General features: G+C 40.4%; 1 protein-coding gene across 4 annotated transcripts in view; it reads right to left on the bottom strand.

Moving 5' to 3' along the window:
* Positions 1-710: 710 nt before the first annotated feature.
* The window catches only part of ZMYND11 (zinc finger MYND-type containing 11), a 107576-nt gene continuing 80968 nt past the window's right edge, over positions 711-27318 (bottom strand). For all 4 annotated transcript variants that reach the window (XM_065629015.1, XM_065629017.1, XM_065629016.1 and 1 more), the window contains 11 exons: positions 19811-19888; positions 19338-19430; positions 17766-17853; positions 16503-16558; positions 15727-15804; positions 15109-15227; positions 13081-13288; positions 11223-11291; positions 9026-9298; positions 7766-7951; positions 711-3093 (listed from right to left, as the gene is read on the bottom strand). In XM_065629015.1, the coding sequence (XP_065485087.1) occupies positions 2971-3093; positions 7766-7951; positions 9026-9298; positions 11223-11291; positions 13081-13288; positions 15109-15227; positions 15727-15804; positions 16503-16558; positions 17766-17853; positions 19338-19430; positions 19811-19888 (1371 nt within the window). In that variant the 3' untranslated portion in view covers positions 711-2970. The remainder of the gene's footprint in view (positions 3094-7765; positions 7952-9025; positions 9299-11222; positions 11292-13080; positions 13289-15108; positions 15228-15726; positions 15805-16502; positions 16559-17765; positions 17854-19337; positions 19431-19810; positions 19889-27318) is intronic.

The following is a 27318-nucleotide window of genomic DNA, read 5'->3' as shown; positions in this document are numbered from 1 at the left end:
TGCTGTTCTATGGAGGGCTGGAACAGCTCTGCGGGGAGGAGAGGCTGAGAGTTGGGTTCCGCTGGAGAAGAGAAGGCTCTGGGGAGACCTTATTGAGGCCTTTCAGTACTTAAAAGGGGCCTGTAAGAAAGATGGGTCAGACTTTTTAGCAGGGCCACTTACGACAGGACAAGGGGTGATGGTTTTAAACTAAAAGAGGGGAACTTCAGGTTAGACATGAGGAAGGGATTTTTTACACCGAGGGTCGTGAAGCACTGGCGCAGGCTGCCCAGACGGGTGGTGGACGCCCCGTCCTGGGTCATTCCCTGGACAGGGCTCTGAGCAACCTGATCAGGTTGAAGATGTCCCTGCTCATGGCAGCGGGTTGGACTAGATGAGCTTTGAAGGTCCCTTCCAACCCAAATTATTCTATGATTCTTAAGGGGCTGCAAGTCCCACGCTGGTGCCAGCAGTGCAGGATCCAGAATTAAACCACGAAGATGACGGACACAACGCTCGGAGGCTGCTGGCCCGGACCGGGCTGAAAAGATTCACTTTTGGTGCCGAGCGCCATGTCGGATGCTCAAGGCCTTGCACGGAACCAGGTCCCCCCCCGAGCCCCGTCCCTCGGTGAGGACAAGTGACACCAGCAGCCTCGGGCAGGGCCACGCGCCGACGGGAGGACAACTGGCCAAAGTCAACACCGACACTTGCAGTGAGGTTTCGTTTTTTTTTTAAATACATTTATTAACCAATGTTAACACATTAAATGACTCTATATATTGCTAGTCAGAGCAGCTTACAAAATGCCAGAATGCATCATAAACTGGACAGCCACAATGAATAATTACAATGTGCATAGTGGCTAAGCTCAACACTTTAATATAGCTTTATGATTTGCAGAAAAATTAATTTTAAATCATGATTCCTAAAACAATCAATTGTAATTTTACCTAAAACTTATACAAAACCAGGCCACAATCTTTTTTTTTGTGTTTTTTCTTTTTTTTTTTTTTTTAAAACACACAGTTTTCACGCTGTAGTAACTTGGAAATGTGCAACCGTGTCAACAGAGACAAAAAAGCCAAAGTAACACGAATCTTACTTTCATGCAGCTATCAGTTAAATATTACATATTCTGGAATGATTTTACACCAAAAATATTTCCACAATAACTTGCTTTCATAGGGGTGGATCGAAGTTTTGGAACTTGTAAAGTAATCGAACAAGATTGAGTTTTAGTTGTGAAGTGTTTTACAGTCACAACACAGAGGCGACAAAAGTTAATTACACATTTATCAGGCAATAATGTAACTGTGGTAATACAAGTTACCATCTACTCACTATTTTTTCCAATCAACTTACCACTTAATTTCTGCAACATTTTGGGCATTATTTGGCAGTATCTAGTCAATTAACTTAAATCACCACTGTAAGTAAAAAAGATCAGGATTTCAGTGGTAGTTCACAGAAGTCTTAGTTATATTTTCGTCTTTATAATGACCCTGACAAATTCTAGAGAAAACTTTTTTAAAGGCTTCCCTCCTGATTCTTCAGCTTCCATCGTTCCATCATGTAATTGCTTTCAATAAATATCAAAGATCTAAATAAATATTTACAAATTATTCCTCTAACTTCTCAAAAAATAGCTGGATGATTAATGGGAGTATGACTCAGTCTAAGACCAATCTTTGAAAGAAACTAAAATGTGGAGACACTTCAAAAGAAAAGCTATTTAAGTAAGCTTTACATCTATTTAAAAAATTGTCTCTGAACATGGATGCAATTCATATATCTATATATAAAACAAACAAAAAGAAAATCATTTTTCAACTATCGATCCATTCCTATTGGTAATGCTTCTTAATCCAGACATTCGGCAAAATACAGACTTTTTACAAATCACGGCATCTTTAATACAAGAAAATTAACATGCATTATTCTTCATTCTGAGTACAGTGATGGAGCTCATTAGTAGGCAATGACCCATTACTACAAACATAACGGCTTCTGTGAAACTGAAGTGCTTTTTCTCCTTTTTATCAAGTTACAATGGACCAGGTGACACCAGATCATAGGCGGTCAAATGGTTGGATTGGGGAGGCTGAAGGGGGCGCAAAAAAGAAATTTGTATGCCTCGTAATTCCGCATGTGAATAAAGGTAGTTGGGTTTTTTTAATTGTTTTTTTTTTGGCTTTTCTTATTCTTGTAACAAGCACTCATGTAAGGACAAAGATGAAATGTGCAAACTTCAAAATTTAAATATTCATTTTTGTCTAAGATCCAGCTCAGTAAAAGACTACCCCAGTTCCCTGTGATTTTAAACTACAAGATCAAAGCTAGTATTTTGTTATAAAAGTTATATATTGAAAAGAAATAATGAAAATAAAACACAGTTGGGAAATATTTAAGAAAAAATACGCAGGACTAGCACCTGCCGTGTCAACCCTGTTCCCTAAATTCAATCATGTACCCACTGGTATAACCAATAGATAATGCCTTTAAACAGTAAAATTAAGCTGAACAAAACCAGCTCAACAAGGTTCAGAAATAAATGTTACATCAAGGTAGTATGCTTCGTTTTTCTGAAACAGTTCTATATTCCTTACATTCAGATCTAGTTTTTAAATGTTCCTTCTGTTAAACTTGCATGACTTTTTATTTTTAGATCTGCAGCTTTTAAAGATTAAAATCTCTGTAAAACCTAAAAATGTTTTAAAATTTGCTGAAAATGCAACAAATCCTCTAGTTTAAAATTATTTAAAGTAACCTGCTCCCACAGATGTTAAATTCATTTCGCTGACAAAATTTTGGAGGAGCTTTAAACAGAAGCTTGAAGTTGCTGTGCAAAATTTCTTTTACGAAAAGTGTTTAAAGGCTGGTGCAAAATGGGAAGCAAATTCTAAACAATTTTGGCTTCTTGGAAACAAAAACCGCTGTGTCTGAGAATAGCAATCATCGGGGTGGTTTTCTAGGGGATGAACGACTCTCTCATCTTTTCCTGCGGCAGGTACGTTTATGTTCGGCGTGCCAGTGCTCCTGCTGACACTTGATGGAGCAGTAGGACGTGTTCCAGCAGCAGTGGTACATGGCCTCCTCCTCACAGTTGTAGCACTGGGGAGAACAAAGCAGACGAGGTTACCCCCCCGGCAGGATCCCTCCTTCCCAAGCGTTCTCCTCTCTCATGGAAGCTCCAGCACACGCAGAGCAACGCTTCTCTTGGATTCATCCTTGGGGCATCCAGAGCCAGGAGGGCATTTTTCACCAAGTAAAGCAGCGATATTTAGTTAAATCTGCACAACACAGTGGACTGACATTTTTCAGCCACACAGCGCAGGAACCATCTTTTCCCCTACGTTTGTATAATAGCAGCCTGATCTATGGCTTAAAGGCTACAATAAATCAACAGGCTCTTCTGGCGCGAACAGCTTCTGTAAAAGCTTGAAAATTAGCACTTCTGAGGCTTCTTTCTAAGCCTGATGTGTCCAGAGGTTGCTGGGGAAGACCCTTTTGCTAGGAAAATCTCAAAAGTCACAACAACAACATCACCAGAGAAGAGAATAATTCATTACCAAGTGGCTTTTTACAGCCCATTTCGGGCAGGTTTGCAGGACAGCTGCTGTCACTGGGGTTTGCTGATGGCCGGACAGCGCTGCCATCTCGTGACAAGAAAACCTCGTGCTACATCAGTGATACTGAGAAGAGCAAGGAAATGCCTTTTCCTTCAAGTCTTCCAGAAACCAGAGAAGGCCTGTTGTACACAGGGTGGCTACAGGGGCTCTTGTCCCTGGCCATGCCTGGCAGGACAGCACAAAATCCCTGAAAGAAAGAAATGCTGCACAGCCTGTGATTTCTGCAGAAATACTTGGTTCTGGGGAGTGCTGCAGCAAAGAGGATTTCCACCCCAGAACACACAGAATGCCCTCAGTTTTCTAGTAGCTGGAAGAGCCACCCGGAAAATAACCCTGTGGCCTTTGAGGAACTAAAAAAAAAAGGAAACAACATGCTGGTCAGCACTACAAGTGGTCAACAAGGAGGTACAGCACCCAGACGGGTAATGGGCCCTTGTCCCTGGGTGGTTTTATACCCCTTAAAGGAGACTAGCAAAGGCCTGAACTATCACTCTGACAAAATCCGGTAGAGTAGGGTGGCACTGCTGCTAAAGGAACCACTTCTACTCAGCATCCCTAAAAGCCAGGTTCTAAGGATCTCAGATTTGTCTTTCTGAATTGGGTCTGCTCAAAATCAAAGAGTATCTTCATGAATCCAGTCTGAAATGCTTATTGCATGACGGGGAACAGAGGAGGAGATTTCACACAGCCTGTGCAGGCTGCTGTCAAGCCTCAGAATAACACACAATTTACTTTTTATGTCCCGTCTAGCTACAGCATTGTTAATAAAAGAGAGAATTACAAAGCAAACAAACCCAGCTGCCTGAAAACAAAACAAAACCACAGCAACCCTACACACTACTAAAAGAGAGATGCAAGAAAGCCAACATTTACATTGGCTAAACAGATAACTATTTGTTTACATCAGCAATAAAGGGACTGCCCTAGCTGCACGAGAAGGGAACCTCTCCATTTTCCTTTTATAACTTAGCTCCAGGGAAGTTTATTTGTAGAAATGTCTTCAAACAAGTGTCCTCTGGAGAGCTGTTTTTCCTGGTTTTTCATGTTGCTGGCTGCCCACAAGCCTGTGGGAACCATTAGGATCATCCTCTGGCAAGGTGCAGGGAACAGCTGTCCCCCTCCGTTAGGTACAGCCTGGGCCTCAGCCCAGAGAACAGCTTCACATCTGCTTCCCTGGAGACACCACAAAAAGCTACGACAGGAGAGGACAAGTGAGCTGTGGGTCCTGCGCTTTCCTTTACATATGCTGGCCGTAAGTGTGGGATGTAAATCTCCTCTTAGAAACGGAAAATAGTGTCATCTAAGCTGGCCTCAGCACGTGCGGCAGAGAAGGCAGAATGCCAGCTGGCCTCAGGCCTCCTCTTTCCTTTGTATTTTCCTCTTTCTAACTTTCATCAATCACTTGGGGTTTTGTTTCAGGCAGTACACATCATGGACGATGCTCATTCACTTAAAAACAACCTACTGCAAGTTAGAATAAATACAGAATAAATATACACGTAAACTTAATTGAAAGAGATCAAAGTTGAAAATTACCGAGAAAAATGAACTATGCACCAATTTAAATGAGGCTGCTATGCAAACAAAAGAACTGGGAGAAATCGAAAAAGAAACATTGTCATGACTGGCACGCTAGCCTGTATTCTGGAGGCCATCAGACTGCAAAATCTTATGATCATTATCCCTGCCTTCACACTTCTTCCTTTCATTTGCTATTTACTTGGGGTACCTCTATTATATCCCGATTTTCTGGAGGTATAAAAATGAAATTGGCTTAAGCCAAAGGGACTGTAACCAGTTAGAGCAACAGAAAATGTTGTGCGTTAGGCTCCTGAGGGCTGGGAGTGCATCTTCTCATGTGCCTGTCCACCACCAGCACAACGATCCCTCTGTCCTGACTGGATTTTTTTTTAGGTATGAGAAAAAGACAAATGCAGCGTGAATAACAGCAGCTGTATTCCCAAGCCTAGATATCTGCATTACACAAAAGCAGAGGTCTCTGCTTCTAATTAAAAAGCAAAGCCACCAAAAGTCATTTAGTATGTGCGTTAATTACATGAGATTTTGGTAAGGAGGTATCATTATAATAGCAGCATAGAAGAGCTGTACTACACACCAGGGACTGTCATTAGCGCCACGGAAGGAAAAACCGCTAGGGAGTTGTGTAATTGGCCCAACTCCAGCTGCCCGAGGCTGTGCGTTGGCAGGCAGATCCATCATGCAAAGGTGTTTTTCAGTTCCCTCCCTCTACCACATGCAAACCAGCTGCCTGGATGATGCCTTCATTTAAGGCAGTGATTGACAGATAGGTCTGGGGCCACAGAAATAGGTAAGACTGTCAAATGCTCTTTAATCATCTTGCTGGGAAAGAGGCTTTATGGACACGATCATAAAATGCAGGGATGTGGTACCAGGGCACTCTCTGATTAGGCTAAAGGATATGGTAAAGCCGCTTGGGAGCAGATGAAAGTAAGTCTTGGGACTCTTTTTCACAAATTTTGCCTTCAAAAAACCCAAAAGGCAGCTATAGGTAAGAGTACAGACTCACAATCAAGTTACTGGGATTGAGTTACTGCGTACCAGCTGAATGCTGGCAACAGTTCACACGTGCACTCTCAACTTTTGACAGAAGAGAGCTAATTTGACACAGTTCTACAGCAAGCAAAGGCAATTCCGATTCCCTCTCAAGTGCCACAGGCAGAGCGCGCAGGCAGCCACCAGCAGCTGGGGACTCACTAGACACGGTAACTTGATCAAGTCCAAGACCTACATAACTGCTCTGGTCTGCAGAGACAGGCAGCCAGGGAGGAATTCTGACTGACAGAGACCCATCACTGCAGTGTCGTAACGCCCACAGTAAAACCTCTACTAGGAACAGAAACCAAGACTCTACAGGAGCTCTGGCATTTGAAGTAATTCTTCTCTTTACAAAAAAAGCAAACTCGTAACAGTGGTAGTCAGCAACCGATTGTCTCGCCTTAGTATTTCTTTCACTCTTATACAGAGCAGAGTTTTCTCTGCAGGGACCGTGGTTTCATCTGTAAGAACAAGGACTAATGAGGCTGAAGATAAACAAACAGCCCTTTCCTGCGGCAGACAAATGGGAGCTGGGGACGGGGCCAGGGCTGGCTGTCCCCATGTGGCAGTGGGATGACAGCTGTCCATCACCCCTCAGACCACCCCGTGCGAGGCACCCGCATGCTTCTCAGCCGCACCTGGCAGCATCAAAGCTCCAAAGGAGGCGAGGAGAAAATCTTGTACCCACCCTCCTCTATGTTACAGATAGCTATTACAGCGTGATTTCCTGAACGACGGCTTTCATCGCCTTGCTTTATGAAAATTAGCAAAGAAATAGCAAAGTTTGTACGTGTGCCAGGCTCGCTGTGCGCCAGCACAACAGCGTCCACCCGTCCTCTGGGACAGGCCAGCAGCGCAGTATTACAGTACTTGCAATGTTTGAGTAGATGCTGCCCGGACCTCTGGGAAAACACACTTCTGGCTCGAAAAGAAAACACAAGACACAAACCAAACAAAAACAGGAGAAAGTTTGCAGCATGTAATAGAATGGTAAGTTAGATGTCTGTTTTCACTTTTCTACAGGGCATACAGATACATCTTTTGTAGGTAGTGCTGTAGATTTGGGCTTAAGGAATGAACAAGGGAGAGGAATATATTTCGGAAAGTCATGTCTTAAATACAAAAGAACATAAAAGAGCTGCAGAAAAAGCCAGGGGAGGAAAAGGCCAAAAGTATATCACTACCAGCATTATTAGCAGGGGAATCCAAACTGATGCAGCCAGATATTGTACCCTCTGGGGCCTTGAGATCAAAGGAGTGTGAACATAATTCAAAACATGTCTCATATGGAGTAAAATTGCATTTAGAAAAAAATGGTTTGATACTAACATCTGATCAGACTCAGGAAGACGGTGCTGTTAACACTACATAAAGATGGAAAGTAATCAGAACTTCCAGTTGAAATTTGGCGGTTAAGAAAATTTGAAAGCAGTTAATGTGAAGGAGAAAATGTTAAAGCTGAAAGACCAGAGAAAGAGTGGTGCAGTTAAAAGTAAGGAAGAAACCACCTTCAGTTGGCCTGCAGTATGAATTATACATTTCCACTTATTGCCTTGTAATAGATTTTTGACACTTACCCACTGCTTCTTCTTGGTCTGGGAAATCAGTTGCTTGTGCTGGCCTGCTAGCTTCTTGATTTCTTCTAAAAATTCTTCTTTGCACTTCTCCTTTACCTGCTTACATTTTCTGTCCATCTCTCCTTGTGCGTTGGCCACAGCTTTATTTACAGCCTGCCTTTTCTCTTCTTCCATCTCTGCACGCAGCTGCCATAAGAAAGTCAGCAAAACAAGTCAATGGACAGCTATTGGAATAAAAGTGTCTTCTTTAAACCTCTACTCTTTAAATCTCTATGGGACTTCCACCCCTATCAGTAATAATTAGAGGTTTGTCCTATTTAGAAAACAAAAAGTTATCTCCTTTAGAGTTATAACAAAACTTTCATCCCACAAGAAACGATCAAAATAAAAATGTCACCGTATTTCTATTCTATATCTACAAAAACAGCTAAATAGGTTCCATGTATATTTTGTCAATGATCAGTTTACAAATTTGTCAATGTACCTTAGACAAAGTTTTTGTCTTTTCCAAATCTACAACTGCATATAAATCTACAGCAAGGGCACAATGGAAAATACAAAATAGAACAGCCTTGAGTGCAGTAAGAGGTACCTTTTTAGTATTCATTGTCTGTGGGATTCCTTTGCCTTTCCTCAGTTATCTAAAAGTTTGGTGTCTTAATCCTACAGGATTAACACTTAAACTCCCTGCGTTCATTCTGTAGTCCATCCAGAAGGAAATTCACCTTCTCTTAAGAAAGGTATTTCAGAGAGGTCAGACAAATCATCCTCTAAATTGTCCTGCTCTCTCCAGCCAGAGGTGACCAGCTCAGGCTTAGATATGGAATTTTAAACAGGTTATCACCAGATAAGAAAATCTAAACAAATTTCAGCAAATCTATTTAATGTTTGGGTCAGGAGACTGACAAAAAAAGAATGATTCATGAATAACTTTTAAACAATGCCATTGATTACAACCACACTTGACAACGGAGACAAAGGCTTTGGAATCAGCTACTCATGAGTGAACAATTAGTTTCATTTTTGGATCACAAACTGGTTTCACTGGATAAGAACCAAAAAAGCAGGAGTTTTCTGTTTAAACTAAAGTCTGTTGGTATAGAAATGGTCTAAAAAGCAATAATGGAGACTATTTTTATGTGCTTTCTTTGAAAAGGTTTTTTATTCACTTTCTTAAGGGCGGATGTTACAAAAGAATGTGAAAAAAATCCACACTTCTCTCCTCAAACCAGAGTATAGGTGGGGTTCAACAAGCGTTACCTTTTCCACTGCCTCTCGCACAACTCTCTCAGTTTCTCTTTTGTGATCGGCTTTCATCCTGTCCTTGAAATCATTAAAGATTTTGGTGTATTTGTCATGGCACATGTTCTGACATACTCCATCATTACTGGTCTGGGTGCTCCGATGCAGCATTTTTGGAGAAGAGGCACTTAACTTCTTGGTCTGAGTTGAGACTGAAACTTTTTCAATGGGCTGAGGCATTGTGGGAATTTCCTGGCTGGAACTTACTGCTTCAGTTTCAGGTTCTGGCTCCTACCGAGAAAGAAAAAACTTGTAAATCCAGATATCGAAACAGAACAAGTTAACTTTCAGCTCCCCCTGGGGAAAAAATGCTATATGACTAATGCCAGCGCAATTAATGTGAAAGGTGTCTGTTGATGACTTTTAGCACAAATGGGACACGGGATCCCTGAGGAAAACCAGCATGACAGTGGTAGGCTCTCTGTCAGGCTTTTCTGACGTCAGGAGCCCTGCAGACGGAAGCGCACGTCTGGCATCAGTACGCCACACTCACCAGTCTCGCTTCCCAAAAAGTACCACCAACATCAGAGACTCTGCTGATTCACTGCAGATTCCTTGGGGTTACTAAAGGGTTGCTACATGTTTTTCTCCCTACCGTTTTCCCTGAAGGGACTGTAGCTGCCTGACCAAAGTACCTGAATTATTTTGGCAAACTCTGGGTCTACTCCAGCCCAACAGACTCCACTGGAGCTTGTTGTATTCCACTGATTTTATAGAACTGCTGCAAAGATTGATTAGTACTTCAAAGGTGCTTTGAAGATGAAAGGCTAATGAGCATCTAAGTCTTTCTTCCAATAATACAGAACTGGCTTGGATGGCCACAGAAGCTTTCTGTAATTACACAATTATCAAGAAAGAAATCATAGTTACTGGAGTGTACTGTACTGAATGTAGCAGCCTGTGTTATTACACTGTAACACCAAATGTTCCTGCTCTTTAGAACAGATAGAAATAGCATCCTTGCAAACTCTTATCGGTATTCGAAGTGTCTGAAGACACAGATGAACATTATTTTTTTAACTTAGCGTTTTTTAAAGTTCATTTAACAGTGTATAAACAAACATACACTCCCTGCAACACCAGACTTGCTCAGGACTGGACTTTGTGCTTGCCTGTGTGATGGGGCACTGCTCACACCAATCAAAAGGCTGTCTCTGTATTCCCTTTTGCAACCAATTACTCTCCAATATGTCACTGTGATTGACTTCTGGATCACTGATCATATATGAGCAGAGCTAAGAAAGCAAACGTTAAGACATAAATATATGAAGCAAATTACAGCATTTGCTTGACGGAAAACACGATAAAAATGATGTGACATCCTAAACTGTAGCCTCGCTATCTTGCACTCAAATATAGTTTGTACCCCAGGGAGCACAAACTGTGTGTCACTCACTGCCCCCATCAATGCAGGCGCCCACAGAGCTGGTCCCGCGGTGTCAGGTACAACAGGGAGGCAGGTGCCCAGACATTAGGAGTGGCAATGTTTGTATTTCAGGCACCAGGGCCATCCCATATAACTCTACTGCTAAAATACCTGAACCCTCCCCTGTAACGGAGTCCTGAGTCCTCTTCCGAGGATTCTGCATATGTGCAACTTTTTCTCAGTGTTCAATATGCAGCTGAAACAAGGCCAGGAAAAAGTACTCAAAAGTGAGGAAAGATGAGCTTCATGGCTGTCTCAGCAACTGCCCCCTTGTGTACAAGCACAATAATAGAGTCCCTCAGTTACATGAGTGCAGGTTTGTTTCCCCTACTTCGGTCAGTGTGCAAGGTGGATAAACGAAGAGGGAAATTCCACACACGAAGGTGAAAATGACATTTTATAAACTTAATATTCTCAATCGTGCAAAATACTTTACAATTTCTGCTGTTTATAGCTTTACTAACTAGCCTGAATTTGTCATTAAAAAAAAAAAAGGTTGTAAGCTGTTGATTTATTCATGACACAGAACATTCCCACAATAATCCCACTGGCGCGCATGTATGAGGTGTGATTACGTTTGTTAGCAAGGAGGACCAAGCTATGGCGCTGTCATTTGAAATACTAATACTGTAAAATCAGTAAAAGGTGACAGAAACTCAAGTGTCTATTAAAATTTCAGTCTTTTTGTACTTTGCTGTCTCTACAAACACGGTAATTGAGGTTACTTACTTCTTTCTTGAGTTCCATACTCTGATTACGTCGTCCTTTCTTTGCTCTTGGTTCCTGAGTAACCTTCAGCTGTGAACATTAAGAAAAGCATATTGAATCATTCAAAAAAACCAGTCCATAAAAGTAGCATTCATTGCAACATGACTGATGTACCTTTTATTTTAAATTATTTTCAGTTATTTAATTTAGCAAATCGAAAATTGAATACTGTTCCAACATTCAATATGTATTTCTTAAAATACCCTTAACGATTATTTTCTTCTTTTCACATACAAGTTCAAACACTTGTTTTCAGGAAAATTCTGCTATCAGTGACCCATAGCTAGGCATAATTGTTGGAGGTCAGAAAAAAAGCAATAATTATAAAGAGAATGTATACATGTAAAGGTAGCAAGATCATCCAGACTTGCTATAATTGATTATAACGGTATGCTTGAAGGGGTACGAAACTTTGTGCTCTAGAATAAAAGCCAATCTCCAGCACTAGAAACAAGGGTGAGATCTAAGTGGATGGCATATTATCTTAAGGTGGCTTACAGCAAAATTCTTACTCCTGCCTTTTAAGCATCCAGTACTAGCTGGTGTGACAGGATACTGCAGATTAGTGCAGAGCATCGAGTTCGACAGCCACTCTTATGTTCCTGCACCTGGGACACCAGTGAAACAGGTATAAGCATTAACCAGGAGTAGGATGAACAGCTGGACTGGAATAGAAAATATGCAAATGGACACTTGGAACTCTGTGACTGACACTTCTGAAAAACTGGGAAAATGCCTCTGTTATCTTTCATAAATACTATTTGTGGCCGTTTTCCTGTTTCATCATCCACTGTTGCATGACTGGCTACACAACATTAAATAAAGGGGTCACAAGTGGTTAGCTAAGCAAACCAGGCTAAAAAAGCCTAAAATCACTTTGATAAGGAACAACCCTTTAAAGCAACATCCAGTTTTAAAAGCTTTACGTTTTTATCTACAAATTGGATGATAGAGCTGTTTGACATAAAGTGCAGAGGGCCAGAACACACTGATTTTTTAAAACACAGACTGAGAGAAAGGATAGTGGTTTTAAATGAGGAAAAAAATACATTGCCAGAGAAAAGGCTGCCAAAAATACAGAGAAGCATCCTGCAAGCTATGAAAATCTTACTGCCAAGTCAGTAATAGTGAATACGTAACACCCTCTTGGATAATGAGTGACTAGCAAGGTTCAGCTGTGATAAGGGAATTTCCATATGAAAATGCAAAGTTTTTTATCTTGGCCCTTTCTGCTTTTCACCTTTGCTAAAGCAGTGTAATTTTTCTTGTTTTGAAGAATTATTTTTAATGACTGGAATCAGTTGCTGGTCACATAGTTCTCAAGTGCAACGTTTGCACCTAACTTTAGTTGGACTTGCCGAAAATGTCCTGGTTGGTGTTACTCAGGGATCTGTAATGCAGAACACAGTCCAAAGTGAACATAGTCCAGCTGTGAAAAGGCTGAACAGCTACAGGGCTGTCCCCTGAGGGGAGTCCAAGGAGGCAGTGCTGCAGTCTATCTGATATCCATGACATTTAACTTGAACATTCCTGTTTAACTTTAGAAATCTTGCTCTGTCTCATCAAGGTGCTGCAGGTGACAAACATTTTAAAACTTCCCAGAGGTCATCCAAGAAATGGAGGGAAGAGGAAAACTCTCCATATTCTTGCTATTCCTGAACCACAAAACATAGGAAATTAAGCCTTTGAACCCTCTTCTCGTCACCACAAAACCACAGACAGAGCAAAAGGCTAATTTAGTAGTAGATTAATAGAAAATATGGCATCTTTGTACCCTTTAATAAATTGCCGTGACTGCTAACATTGCAGCAGCACTCACCTGCTCATTGCTGGTGGAAGAGATACTTGACTCTGCCTCCTCTTCTCCTTTATCCTCATTCTTTGATTTCCAGAATCTTCCCTCGCGAAGAAAACGCTGGTGCAGTTCCAGCTCGTCACAGGCCTTCTTCCAGCCCATACTGCGTTTCACGTGCAGCCGATGGACGTTAACTGTGATATCTTGAATGTTTTCAGAGGGGATCCAAGCCCTTTTGAACACACAGTACAGGCCCGTTGAGAAACTTGAAATACAGATGAAGGATCTTGACCTGAGAAACTGACTTCCAAAAGCAGTTTTCACAGTGGCTGATGACTGACAATTCCTTTTTACTCAGATTTTTGTATATTCAACATATTTGAAAAAAAAAATGGACTGCATACCATTAGACATTTACATTATTAAAAGCACTTGATAGCTGTGGGTGCTATGGCTGAAAGTCTCTTTCATTTTTGGTGAGCCACAAACCTTCCCCAGCACCAAGAGCAGTCACATCTCCTACCTGCTCTCTTGCTAAATGCCCTGAATCAGACACAGAACCATCTTTATTGAAGGTTCATATGTTAATCTGATTTAGCCCTTGACCTCTTTGCTAAAACTGTCAAGGAATGCGCCAAAACATCACCTCAAATAGAGCCATTTTGTAGTTTGGACCCCTGTCTGTCAGGACTGAACTCATGTGAGGACTGTCATGCTCTTTTGGACTGAATTCATGGCAGTGACTTGGTTGCAAAGGTACTCTGTCCTCTTAAATATTTTCAGAGAGTCCTCATAGAGCTAGATGGGCAGCTCCTGACATTTTGAAAGGTTACACCAAGGAGCCTTGGACACTAAAGAGAGTCAGCTGCCACACACATCTACATAACGGACTAAATACTGTAACAAATTAAATGTCTGCAGCCAGATTCGCAATTCTTGCAATATAAATTTCCTTACAGTGAAGTTGAGGAAACAGTGCTAATTTACACCAACCAGGAATGTGGCCTTTCATCCAAGTCCAGCACAGTAACTAAGCAATGGCACTCTAGTAAGATGTATTCTGCCTATTCTATCAGCACACGTTTATGAAGTTGCAAGCGCCTCATCCCACAAGTGTCATGTTACTTTATTAAATAGTTTGAAGCTGAACTTAATGCCAAAACTACTAATGAGATAAGCTGCATTTGCAAACAGATTCGAGGTAAATCATTCTGTGATTGTGACACAAATAAAGATCTTTTACCCATTCTTTGGCTATTAGAAGATCTTGGTAGTCCATATAACAAATGAAAACACATTATAAGCTGTGCAAGTTACACTGAAAGTAATTTAAATAAACAGCCTCATAAATCACCATTCGTGAATTGTCTAGGCCCTTTTGGGATGCACCAAAATACATCACCTTCCCAACAACCATGAATTACTTTGCAAATGTCTCCTCTCCTCACATTATAGGCATATAAATCAAACAGAAAAAAAAAAATCAGTTCAACCACTGTAGTAACACTACTATAATCCTCCCCAAATGCTGCACAAACAACTGGAGATGGAAGTAAAAGCTGATCTCTAGGAGTAACGTTTCCAATGTAGAGTCATTCTCCAAAATTGCAAACTGGCTCACAGCAGGAGCTCTGTCAATGTTCTAGCAGTGAGACACAAACATTTGTGATGTACGCTATCTTACTAAAACACAAAATTACAACGTGCCTGCTCAGAAGAGAAAATACTGCTGGTAGTACGAGTACATTTCTGTCCAATTTCCACCTTGGCCTGGATTAGCAGCCTGCTACTGATTTGAAGGAACAGCTGAAGTTCACTTGCTTTCTTTAATTAAAATGGCATTAAGCAACATCCCTATGGCAACTGTGGAAAGAGAATCTCGCAACTTCGGATGTGTTAAACCGAGCTTTAACTTTTCTGGAACAATTATGGCAAAGTACTCCGTCTTTCTAATGCTGGCAACTAGCTGAGCCAGGATTTACAACATGATAGATGAGATAAATTCTTTTAAGTATTGTTTGTAAAAAGCAGCCGACAGAATTAATAAATTACCTTTGGTGGTGATGGCCAAAAAAGCGAACATCAACTTGATTGTCCTCTTTCTGCATGACTTTGGCTGGCCAAAACCCAAAGCCTTTCATTTTGGCCCAAACCAGCTCATGATTAGGTATCTGGAAAAAATGTTGTATTTATTATTGGGTATGAAGTGTTGACTTTCCCACAAATATTTTGCTGTAATACTATGCTAGTATCTTAAGAATATGGTTGCTATTTATTCCTAGTGCTATTTTCATTTTAGTTTCTTACGATACGTATTTCCCTATTAGATGTATTGCTTGGATCAAAGAAAAAAAATACGAAGTCTGAAAAGGGTGTAACTGTCTATTGAAGACAGAGATCTTAAGCAGCTGAAAAATTAAACTTGTCTTTTTAGCTTCATCCACGAGCAAAGTTTTATTTCTGTAAGCTCCCTACTTTCTTGTGAGACTGTTGTAACTGGCTGATAACCAAGTTTTATAACCTATATTGTTACAGCTTTGAACTTCAATCAACAGACTCTTAACCATGCTTTGGAAACAAGTCTACTGAAATGGAATATTCAGTGCATTAATGACACCGAAACTTTTAGACAGAAAAGCAAACAAACAAAAATCTGTGTCAGCAACATACACAAGGATAGCAGAACCAATTGTCAGGTCTCGCGTTTGACAAATAGAAACAGTTCTTGCAAAGCTGCAGTTCATCCAGCTGAAAAACAAAAAAAGGTAGATAAGCCAAAAAATTCCTATTTATCTGACTTCAGTAGTATCCCTCTCTCTTAAGTACTTAAATTTTTGGTGGAGTTACTACTGTTTGTGCAAACTAGAGGTGTGAACCTGAGGTGAGCTGAGAGTGGATGAAAGACAACCTGCAGAAACGTTATTCATATTTTAGAAAAACAAGGCAGAGGGAGGAGAGTAATTCAACTCTTAACGATTTCTTATAGCTAAAATGCAAAGAACAGTTCTTTAAATTCATCAAATATTTAAAGTACATTCTGAAAGAAGTAATTCAATTGTACAAACGGAGAAAGTGTGACAGCTTCTCTTGCTTTATTTTTTGGTCTCCTCTGAATGCTGGGAAATGTTTCAAGGCAAATTGCAGAATTTGGTAGGAATCTCACCTCAGATTTAATTTATATTAGCAAGTACGATTATTTCTAGTCCAATTATGTATTACTAGATTATTTTCAAAGCTAAAAGTTGAGTATTGGTATTTTCCAAATGACAGTCTATTTGCAGAAAAAAACAAAAAATGAAATCTGAATCAGCTGTTAGAAGGTTTTGGGAAAATTTATAACAAACTTCACACCCTTTTTGTTTTTATAATGTGAAGAATAATTGCCTTAGATTCTGAAATGGCAATCAAGTATCTTGTCTACATCTTGGTTACTTGGTACTACTTACTTCATGACATGTGTCTTTGTAAAGCATCCTCGCTATATCGGCTTGTTCACTGTCCGCTATGAATTGAAAATAAATGGTATGAACAATCACAGTATAATCACAGTGCTCACAAAGATTTGCAGCTGTCATTGCTATGATTTTCATGCTATAATTGTCTTGCTTAAGAATACAAAACATAACTTAGTCACTTGGATAACCCTTCCATTTAAAATTTTCTAACAATTAGTTCTATATTTGTTTTCTCTTTTGTATTTATATGCAAAAATACTGTTGGGAGCTTTTAAACTGAACAATACAAGTACATATCTGGGGAGTAGCAGCAGGGAGACAGAGGTGCTCTTAATATGGATCCCGTTTCTTTCTCTGCTGGTGTCTTAATGACACACTGCAATTGTCCTAAAACACGGCTCTCTGCTATCACCACTCGACAGGAACACAGGTACAATCACGTAAGTATTTCTGCTCAGAGTAATGCTTCACAGACCATTTATCACTACGTGTTTCCCTTTTCACCTCTGTATTTCTCTATTAGCACATTCACATCTCTCCCTACCAAAGCAGCGTGAATCTTCTGATGCTGTGAATAGATTGGTCCCAGTCTCCTCCCAGTTTCCCTGATGTGAACCATGTCTGCGGGGAGAACCACGTCCTTCCTCAGAGGATAGCTCTGTGGAACCTCACTGCAGGACCTGGCTATGGCTTCTGGACATAGTGTTGGTGTTTTTCCACTTCCAATCAGACTGTCCCACCATATCAAACACTTCCCCAGTGGCTGGCAGCTTGTCTGATGTCTGTACCTCCACACACTGCACCAGCAGGACACTCCTAGTGTGGATGTAGCTGGATTTGCTGTCACAATACGGCTGATATAGCCCATGAGTGAAAAATATGTGTCTATAATACGTATTTCTGCTGACAAAGCACATCAGAGATCAGACCTCTTTCCACCCTAGAACACCACATGTTCACTGGCAGAAATCTGCAGTATATCTGACTTATGACTTGGGCTGCAGAAGAAACAGGATGGCAAAGGTACCAATTCCCACTAACACGTTCAGTCAGAGAATATGAAAATAGTTACGTAGTAGGTGGGCTAGAAAAGACCCTGCAAAGTCCTCTCGTAGCTTACTTTGATTTTTAAGGGCTCTCAAATGACCTCACCCACACTTAAGATTATCTAATACCAGATTCAATCCTGAAGCAGCGAGTTTCCTACAGATAAAGATAAATCAAATAAAGCAAGCAGTAAATGCAGTACTTTACCTCCATAGAAAATCACTGTGTTGTGTAGGAGCAGCTGAGCATCTGCTTTGAACTCCTCATAACTTCTGTACTTTCCTTCATTTACTTTCTATACAAAAGAAAACACAGGACTATGAAAAAACTGCTAAAAGTGCTGTACCTGTTTTATGCAGAGCAGCTTCCACAGAAATCTGCATTATGCAACACGGATCAATGCTGCCTTTCCTGCATACAGAAGGAATACTTACAACTCCGACATGGTTTGTTAGTACCTGAACACTGGCTGCATTGGTCCCTTTATGCAATGCCCAGAAGTAAAATGGGTGCTTTAATACTTGACTAAGTTTGGAAAAAAACAATCTCTTGGTTATAACGCAGTAAATCTGGAGTAGCTGCATCATAAGGTGTGGCCCAGAACACTTGTTGAAATTAAAATATACTCCCTGAGGTGAAAATTTTGTACCTTAAAACACCAGCTAGTTTCAAATGAACATTGACTGCCTTTATACTTCCAGGATCTTCACTTGACAGTCAGTGTTTTCTGATGAAGGCTGATTGTCGTAAGTCTTCCAAACTCCTAACAAATGCCTACATGGAACCACGCTGCTCATTTATTAATACCTACTGTGGTCTTTTGTCTGATAGAGAATGTGGCATTTTCAGTTGAGCTCTGTCAAGAACACCTATGAGAACTCCAATCATCAAACAAACCATCATCAGTTTCTGGGATGTTATCAAGGCCAAAAGACCTTCTGTGGAAGCTGGTGAAGGTGACAGAGCGAAAGCAAGGCCTGACCTATTTTCAGGCTCGACCACTGTTGTCAGTACTTCAAGCCAGCCAGTAGTGCTGGTCTCCAAAACTGCCAGTGAAGCTATTGTTTATCCATCTGTTTCAATAACAACAATAAAACAAAGGCTTTTCATACCTATGGCTGTAAAGGACAATATATATTACAGCATTGCACAGCAATCCAGTTGCAGCAATGAACAAAGATTAATATGCTGTTCATTTTGGTCATGTGCAGTTGATTTACATGAGTCATGGTCAGACTTCGGTTCAGGAAAAAAGGACAACATATTTACTAGTACTTTATTTTTGGAACAATTAATGCAAAACAGATGTTTTAAGTGAGTCTCGTTTTTTCATGATCAACAGAACAATTGGTTCTTTATGAATCATTTAGATGTTTATCAAGTTGCCGCCTACACAAGGCCTTAATGACTAAAATTGGAATATGATCAAAAACATTGGGCCAGATACGCAAACATGGGCTCTCAAGTCCACATTCAATGACTTAGATTAAAGGGTACTTTCTCGAAAGATTTCAGCTACCTACAGCTCCCAGTAAAACCTTAATTGGAATTGAGTATACTGTGTCTGAAAACTAGGCACCACTCAGAATGGTTTCATTTGGTTACCCATTTATGAAGAAAAGTTTGAATTTTAAGCTCCCATTTCCAACACTGGACACAATACTGAAATAGTGATCTTAAGGAGAATTAAACAGGATTAGTGCTTTAGTGCTTAAGGTTTATCTTCACTGTTACAAGACACCGTAAACAGTATGGAATTTAGAAAGCAAGTCACTCTACCTCCTGTATAGTAGGAACATCAACAGCTGAGTGCACCAGCCTTCTATACATTGGGTGTTTGTTGTCCTTCCCTTTCTTGTTTAGATCTATAGCCTGAAAGGACCATGAGACTGTGTAAGTTATTGCATTTAGACTCTGCTTAAAACACAAAAAAGATTCAAAAAAATGAAATCGTTTGGAATATTTCAGGTGGGAAATACACAAGGCCGAAGTGTAGATCCACAACTGGACAGATTACACGTGTCTCAAACCTGAAAAATGTCCATTTCAGAGGAGCCACAGGCCCACGGCATAAACTGCTGCTGCCAGAATGGTACTAATTTGAGCAATGAGACATGGTTAAGTGTATGTTGAAATACACATACCGCTCATGACAGGGGAAATAAAATGCCCCCCTCCTGTCGCACTCCTCCCTCCTCCATCCTCTGCAGTGCAAACCCACACGTGGATAAACTGCCCCATTTCAGACTCACCCGCTCCTTCATACGAGAGACTATGAATCGCAGGTATGTGCTCATCTCTTGTTTACTTGTGTTTTTCTTCTTGATACTCTGCCAAAGAAAAACAGGATCATATTATTATTTTAAACTTGACTTGAAAATTCATTCAATAAAAATTTTCTCTGCATCGCAACGTTATTTTAAAAGGTAACTTTGAATCACATATCACACAATTTTTTAGGGGAAATATTTTCTGAGAAATTAGTAACACTAACACATCACAACAACTATATCGGTTGCTTTGCATTATATCTGGGCTGAGGACTTCAGCTACAGAAGAATTACTGGTTTTATTTCCACTTGTATCCATAATAATTTGTCAAAACCTCTCATGAAAAAAGTGTCTAATTAGAATAAAGCAATAAAGAAAGGCATTTTAGGGAGCAGTTTAAAATTTATTCAATGGTCTTTTTATTAGCAAGGCATTAATATTTTCAGTAAAATAAGAAATTATTTTTAAAATAATACCCTGTACCATTTACAAATTATGTGCTAGTAGGTAAAATGACACCATTTAGTAGGAGGTCAAATAGGCTCTAGCCAGTAAAAACTCAGAGCACTTTTCACTGCTCAAGAAACACAGCAGCTGTTGATTTTTGTCCTTCTTCCTTCAAAAAGCCTAATCCAGATTCTGGAACACAAACTGCTTCTTTTCAGCAGGTCAAGATCCAGAGTCTTCCCCCTCACCTTAGACTAGTCTAGAGACTTCTCCCCACCCTTCAAAGTCAACCCAGGCTAGTGGGAAGTGCTGCATACAGAAAACGTTCTGCTGAAGAGAAGGTGGCTCCTACGAGCCAGCCTCTCCAGTCCCAGCTCAGCAGCTGTGCCTTACAACAGCTGCCTGCAACGCGCCTTCTCGCTCGAGCCTACAGGAGCTCTCCGAAACAAAAGCACAGTCAAACAACACCACGGCTTCCAGGTTTACTATCCTGAAGTGATTTCTAACTGCTCGCATCTCCTGCAAAAATGTCTATTCCTCCTCCCACCTCTGAATGCACCGAGTGCCAAGCTGAGTTCTCCCCTTCTCAAGCCTCACGTCACCACCCGTATGCAAACTGCGTGGACCAAACTGGCTCAGTTACACTTGTGTCTTCAAATTTTGGTGGGCTTTAGCAAGATCCACTTAATTGTGCACATAGCTGCTGCTTAGCACACACAAGAAAAAAACAGAATCTATGTCCTAATAGGTAATGAAAAGAGGTATTAGGCTTATGAATTATTGTTCACTAGAAGTGTGCTATGTTTTACCAAGTTACTTATATATGACTCTGAACATATAGAGGGAGCAGACACATTGAGTACAGAGCAACTACTGGCAAGAGTATAAATTACACCTTAGTGCAAAAAAAAGGTAAGATCTGATTGTGTCTCCTCTGCTTGTATCCCTCCTACAAAACACTGAAGACATAGAAAGTCACAGGCTGTCCCTTCTGCTACAATAAATGTGCAACCTATACATCTCGGGATTGTACTTACTACCTCCCTCTTAAATCAAAATTGTACACAGCAGTATCAATGAAGGTGTTTATTTAATTGCTTAGCGGTATGCATAGAATCATTACAAACTGTGCTGAAATATCCACTCAGTCACGAATCTATAGAGATACTACAGTATGCATAACACCACTGTAGCTTTTACCTGACAGGACACTGCCACTTTTGAGTAAAACTCACTGTTGTGAAAAGGGCCAGCACTAGGTCTTTCCAACACTTACAGTGCATTTAAGCATTATTTTAAAAACATTAACGGTTCCCAGACCTTCCTTCCAAACTCTGGAACAAGAGAGGATTTTACACTGCGATGTATGTCTGAATCACCTTCTTTATATACATGTGTTACTTTGTCTGCTGTGAGAACATGAATTCTGACGGAATTTAATTCACTTACTCAGTTTTGCATAAACCAACATTGCTACTGCAAAGGCAAACCCAAATGTGCATTAAATTATCTGCATTATGAAACGCTGCTTTTAGGCAGTGGAGTGCCGTATGCTTGCGAATGACACAGCATCTTAGAAGACTCAAACTTATCAGGACACAATAAAATCCACTTGCACTGACTAGTCCTTCTAGACCTCCTTTTCTGACGTGGTTCTGAATTTATCATCCTTTGAAAGTATTTCAGAATTCATGTGAACCATTTTTCATGCCCTGCTGGGCAAGACAGTTTAAAAGGGACTGTGTTAAGATAGATGGTTTACAGTCTCATCCTTCAGATCATGAGAGAAGATAGATAGCTGGCTTCGTATCATTACTGATGTCAGCAATTAATATCATCTTAAGCATCAATGAAAATGATATCATTAACTTGACAATTCAGGCAAACCTGAATTTATCCACTTTTCCTTCAGTTCTCTACATTGATTTATTTTAAGAAAAAAATGATCTCCAGTTTCCTCTACTAAATGTTGAAAGGCAATGAATTTAAGGAATCGGAGACTATGAACCAGCAAAATGTCTTTTTACGGCAAGGTTGCTCACCCTTTGTAGAAAGCAAGTTATAATCCAACCGCTTCATTCACTTTCCAATAAAGACTGGATCTTTAGGAGGTATCACTCACAAATTCTTTGGAAGCTATAGCTGAAAAGATGTATTTTTTTTAATTAAAAAAACCCCTATTATGCATTTTGAAGATGTCCAGTGTTCACAGAGAAGTCAACCTAAAGCCACTTAAAGTGCGAAAGTAGATAATACTAGATGAGGGGTGCGATTTGCGTAACACCTATTCATATTGCTCTGACACAAAAAAACATATCCTCTTTCAGGTCCCTTTATAGCCAGAGTGATATAGAAGCAAGTATAAATGAAAATTGGGTCTTTCAGTTTTCTACTTTTGGGAAATGAAAACAATGATGGTGGCTTGTGAATCTGTAAGTGACAAGATCTCATGTATATCTTTTCCCACAGTCAGATCTACTAAGATACCCTACTGCAAACCTTGTTTAAGTACAAGCGTGTTTTGAGGAGACTGCTAAGATTCAATCCAGCCTCAAAAGATTACCAGGATTTTTATATTGTAGATATCCTATTGCTAGGGTATTATCTTAATATAGGATTGTGCTAGGTCTGGCTGGGATGAGGTTAATTGTCTTCATAGCAGCTCACATGGTGTTGTGGTTTGGATTTGTGACCAAAACAGTGTTGATAACACATCAATGTTTTAAGCTCTTACTGAACAGTGTTTGCACAGTGTCACGGCCTTTTGTTTTTTCTCTCTCTGCTCCCGAAGTGAACAGACCAGGGGGTACGCAAGAGGTTGGGAGGAGACACAACCAGGCAGATGACCCAAACTACCCCAAGAGATACTCCCTGCCATGTAACATCACGTTCAGCAACAGAAAGGGAGAGGAGGCGGTTTAAAGGGATTAGCCATCTTTTGCTCAGGAACTGGCTGGGCATCAGTCTACCCATGGAGGGTGGTGAGTGATTGCCTTTGTATCACTTGTTTTGTTCTGTTTTCTTTCTCTCTTCTTCCTTTTCTTCACTTATTAAACAATTTTTATCTCAAGCCAAAAGTTTTCTTCCTTTTATTCATATTTTTTCCTCTATCCCACTGTGAGTGTGGGATAAGTGAGAGAGCGGCTGTGGGGTGCTTAGCTGCCTACTGGGGTTAACCCACAAGAAGGATGATCCTTAAGTCACACCGAGTTTGAGAGAAATCTGCAACCCTTCTGCTTTGAATTACGGTAAACTGAGGGGCTTGATCATACATACATGTTTACATAGGGGACGCAGGAGTGAAGTAATAAACTCCACAATAGCAGCCCTCATGTAGGACATTCATGAGATTTGGTAGGCGGAAGGCCAAGGCTGCAACCTCACTCTTTGCTTGCGGGCGTAGGAAATACCTTATTTATGCTTTATTCTCTGCGGCACAGCTATTTCTTAGAAGCTAGTATCTGAAGGTTGGATTTACATTGTTGTTTATATTCAATATTCCAGATTAATAACACTGGTTAGCGTTTAAAAGAGGGGGTAACACATTGCGGTGTGCAGGTGTGGCTTCTTTAGTAATTCTGACATGCCCATAGTGCAGGAGTTCAACACAAGACTTTGGGAACCACACGAGCTTCACAGCAGCTCGGGGTACTGCCAGGCAACACTCCATCCTGCGGCAGCACCGTTTACGATGGAAGTGACCATCCTTTGCACCCCAAGTTAGCTTGTAGCTCTCAGCCCCCAGGGTGACAACGGTCACTATGCTGCAGCTGCTGCAATCTTTCATTTGAAGAGAAAAAAATAGAGAAACTCTGAGAAATGCAAGGGGTTAGTGTCAGCATTCTGTCTAGCTGTAAGAATTTAACTTAAATTTTCTCCACGTAAAGAGGTTTCCCTATAAACTCCCTTAACAAATATATTTTTTTCCCTTCCTCTCTCAACTGTCACATGTATACACACATCAAAGAACTTCATTTCAGTTCAGTGACAGATTAGGTGAAGGCTGCTCAATGACAGATTCACGTTTCTAAGGCATCAGTTCCATTTTCAGAAGCAATTCAGGTTTCCAGAGGTTTATCTGCAGAGGGGAACTATGTGCATGGGTCTAACACACAGTTCCCCACTGCTGCTTAGCAACTCCTTGCTTTACCCACTGGCTTTGGATCTTTTTAGGGCTTAAATTTCCAGAGGAATTTGGTGCTACATGTGGAAAGCTTTACTCCTTCTGCTACCCTCTCAAACTTTCAGCCCTCAGGTCCTCAGGTTTCCTGTGCCATTGAGAAAGGTATGTAGGCACATGGGATGCGTCTCAGAGCCACCAGTGTGCGGTATGCCCAAAGCAGCATGTGGAAAAGCACCTGCATGAGCAAAATATGGCCTAAGACCTGCCTCTTTCAAGACCATCTACAGTTAAACTAGACTTTCAAAAGCTTTAGGTGCTTTTGGAAATCCTACAGCTGAATCTATAAGTTAGTTTGTACTCGTATGGTGCATTAAGAACCTTCTGAATATGAAGCACCATATGAATTAAACATGCTTTTATGTGCACAGCGAAGGCGCTAGGAAGCTCTAAGTGGAGGTTTCCCAGTCTTCTCACTGCTGTGGACAAATTCCTTTAGACTTTATTCAATATGCCCAGTTCTGCCAGCTCCCTGACTTACTCCAGGGTGCATGTGGCTGCAAGGGGAATGGGAGGGACCTGCCGAGCACCGACACCTCCCCAGGCGCGGGCTCTGCGCCGTGTGCTCCCAATATCAGTCCTACACGAGGACCTTTACCCACCAATCCATGGCTGTTATGTGTGATTGTGCCAAATCCTGCTTCTAGAACATGTTTCGTCATACAGTTACCTAACAAACTCCTACCGTTACGCCCCATTAAGTCAGTCAATAGAGCCACATTCTTTCTTCCTTCCCTGTATTTTACATTAGCCAACTTGACTGACAGCTCGTATCCAATACCCCCTGATCTAAGCCCTTGAGTTACTTCACTTAAGTAACCTTCATCTTCCTGTGCTTCTAACTTTCTACTGTTTGTCATTCTCACTTGTCAAATTTTGTCTGAAGTTGATTGTGAACTGCATGATGGTGTATTTTTATGTACTCTGTGAAATACTTTGCACAGTACCAGAACTCAGAAATTGCCTATTTATAGAATACTTATCAGCACAGCATTTAATATATTAAGCTCTAAAGTTTACTTTACTCTCCTATATATAAACCCCAGAAACATTGAAACACCCACTATGATAGGTAAATTGGTTATAACTCCTTGCAAAGCACATGCATGGAAGATCAATCTCTGATCAGATGACTGTAAAAAATTTCGATGTCAAGTGAAACCATACGAATAATTCTTTTTGTTTCATAATTCAAAATCTGTTCCTCTGGGACGAACTATATGTCATCATGCATAATTTTGCCTTTCTATAAAATTATTTTAAAACTCAAATTTTTTAAAAAAGAAATAATAATAGCCAGTTACTCCAATATGTGATCAATATTCTCCTATTCAGGTTTTTGGATATATCTATTTTCCCTCCCAAAAAACACTAGTATTTTTGCAGGACTTTCAGTAGTCTTTAGGTGCTAAATTAACAGCTGGAGAAAATTAATTTCCTCCTTTTATCTAACCAAAGAGTAGCAATAAAGGTACAAGTCTTCTGCATTCTTCAGACATCAAGTTGACTAACCCTGTCTTGAATGGGCCATTCCACTAGTGGGGAGTGTAATCTCTAAGTTCCTTCCATATTGAGTCTTTCTCTTATGACCTGTATACGAGGAATTTTGCTGATAAAACCAATTTATTTCACTTAAGACAATGATTAGTCAGCAGTCAGGGAAAATTTTCACTCACTGCAATGTGTTTTGCATTGAACTTTGTCTGACTCTTGACTCCTGCTGAGAATTATGTAGGGTACAAAATATTCAGACTAGTACTGTCAAATTAAAAAAAAAAAAGCACCAGGAATGGGACATTCTTGCTTATGGATGCAGTGGAAAAAAACCACCAGCAGGGAAACAGAGTTCATAGTCAGGTTTGCAAGGGACTGTTATAAACGTTATGGGAGGAAAAATATTTTAAAGTTATGAACAAATCCTTGGCAACGTCCTTTATAAAATGTTTCTGAGTAGTCAAGTGTGCAAGATAAAGCTGCACAGGTTGATTGAACTAGTACAACCAACAATTGTGAAATTAATAATCCAAAGGCTTGCTGACCTTGGCAGTGTTACAGAAGCAACCTTTACATAAGAATGCAGTGTTCTTAGATTATTTCTCCCAATATAGGAGGTTTCAAACATACTTCTACTTCACATTTGTAAAGAGCTCTGAAATCCCCAGGCAAAAAGTGCTATGTCCAGTTACAAGAATAAAGTATGAAAATATATGCTTCTCTTTGTCCCAGCTATTACTTTGCTTGAACATGCATATTTACTGCTGATAATGCAAACTAAATCCCATTGCCCTTATGCAAGATAGTTAAGCTCTCTTACGTCCTCTGGACATCAGCCAGGGCTCTCCAAATTATCATGGCTTTTTGAATACAGGCCTCTCTCTTGCTTTTAAAAGCAAATTAGAGCAGTTGTTTCCGAGGAAGGTGGGGAGAAAGCAGTGGAAGAATACTGAAGCCTGACACAAGGATGCTAACTCCCATGCCAAACTAGGTCTCCTTTGCTTACAGGGGCTGTGCAAGCCTCCTTAGTCCATGTTTGCAGAATTAGGGCTTGAAGTAATTCTGATTAGTTACAGGGAAAATAGGAGCTGCCAGCACAGGGAAAAAAAATGGCAATATTCACGAAAATAGGTTGATCATCATCTGAGCCACTGAGCAAGCCAAAGATCTCTGGGGCAAGAAGTATTTAAGAGCCCCCCAAATCTTTCCTTAGTCTTTGTATAACAAAAAGGGAACCAATATGCAGAGAGACAGAAACAGTGCACATGGTCTGAGTTTCATGGGATTGTTTTCAAGATAAACGTTTGTTTAATATTATTGCCATAAAGGATTTCAAGGTTCCAGGGTGAAAGACAAACTGTCCTCACA

Source organism: Caloenas nicobarica, chromosome 2, assembly GCF_036013445.1.
Source record: "Caloenas nicobarica isolate bCalNic1 chromosome 2, bCalNic1.hap1, whole genome shotgun sequence".
In the NCBI taxonomy this organism is placed as follows: domain Eukaryota; kingdom Metazoa; phylum Chordata; class Aves; order Columbiformes; family Columbidae; genus Caloenas; species Caloenas nicobarica.
Note: the sequence above shows the minus strand (reverse complement) of the source record. Positions and strands in the feature narration are given on the sequence as shown.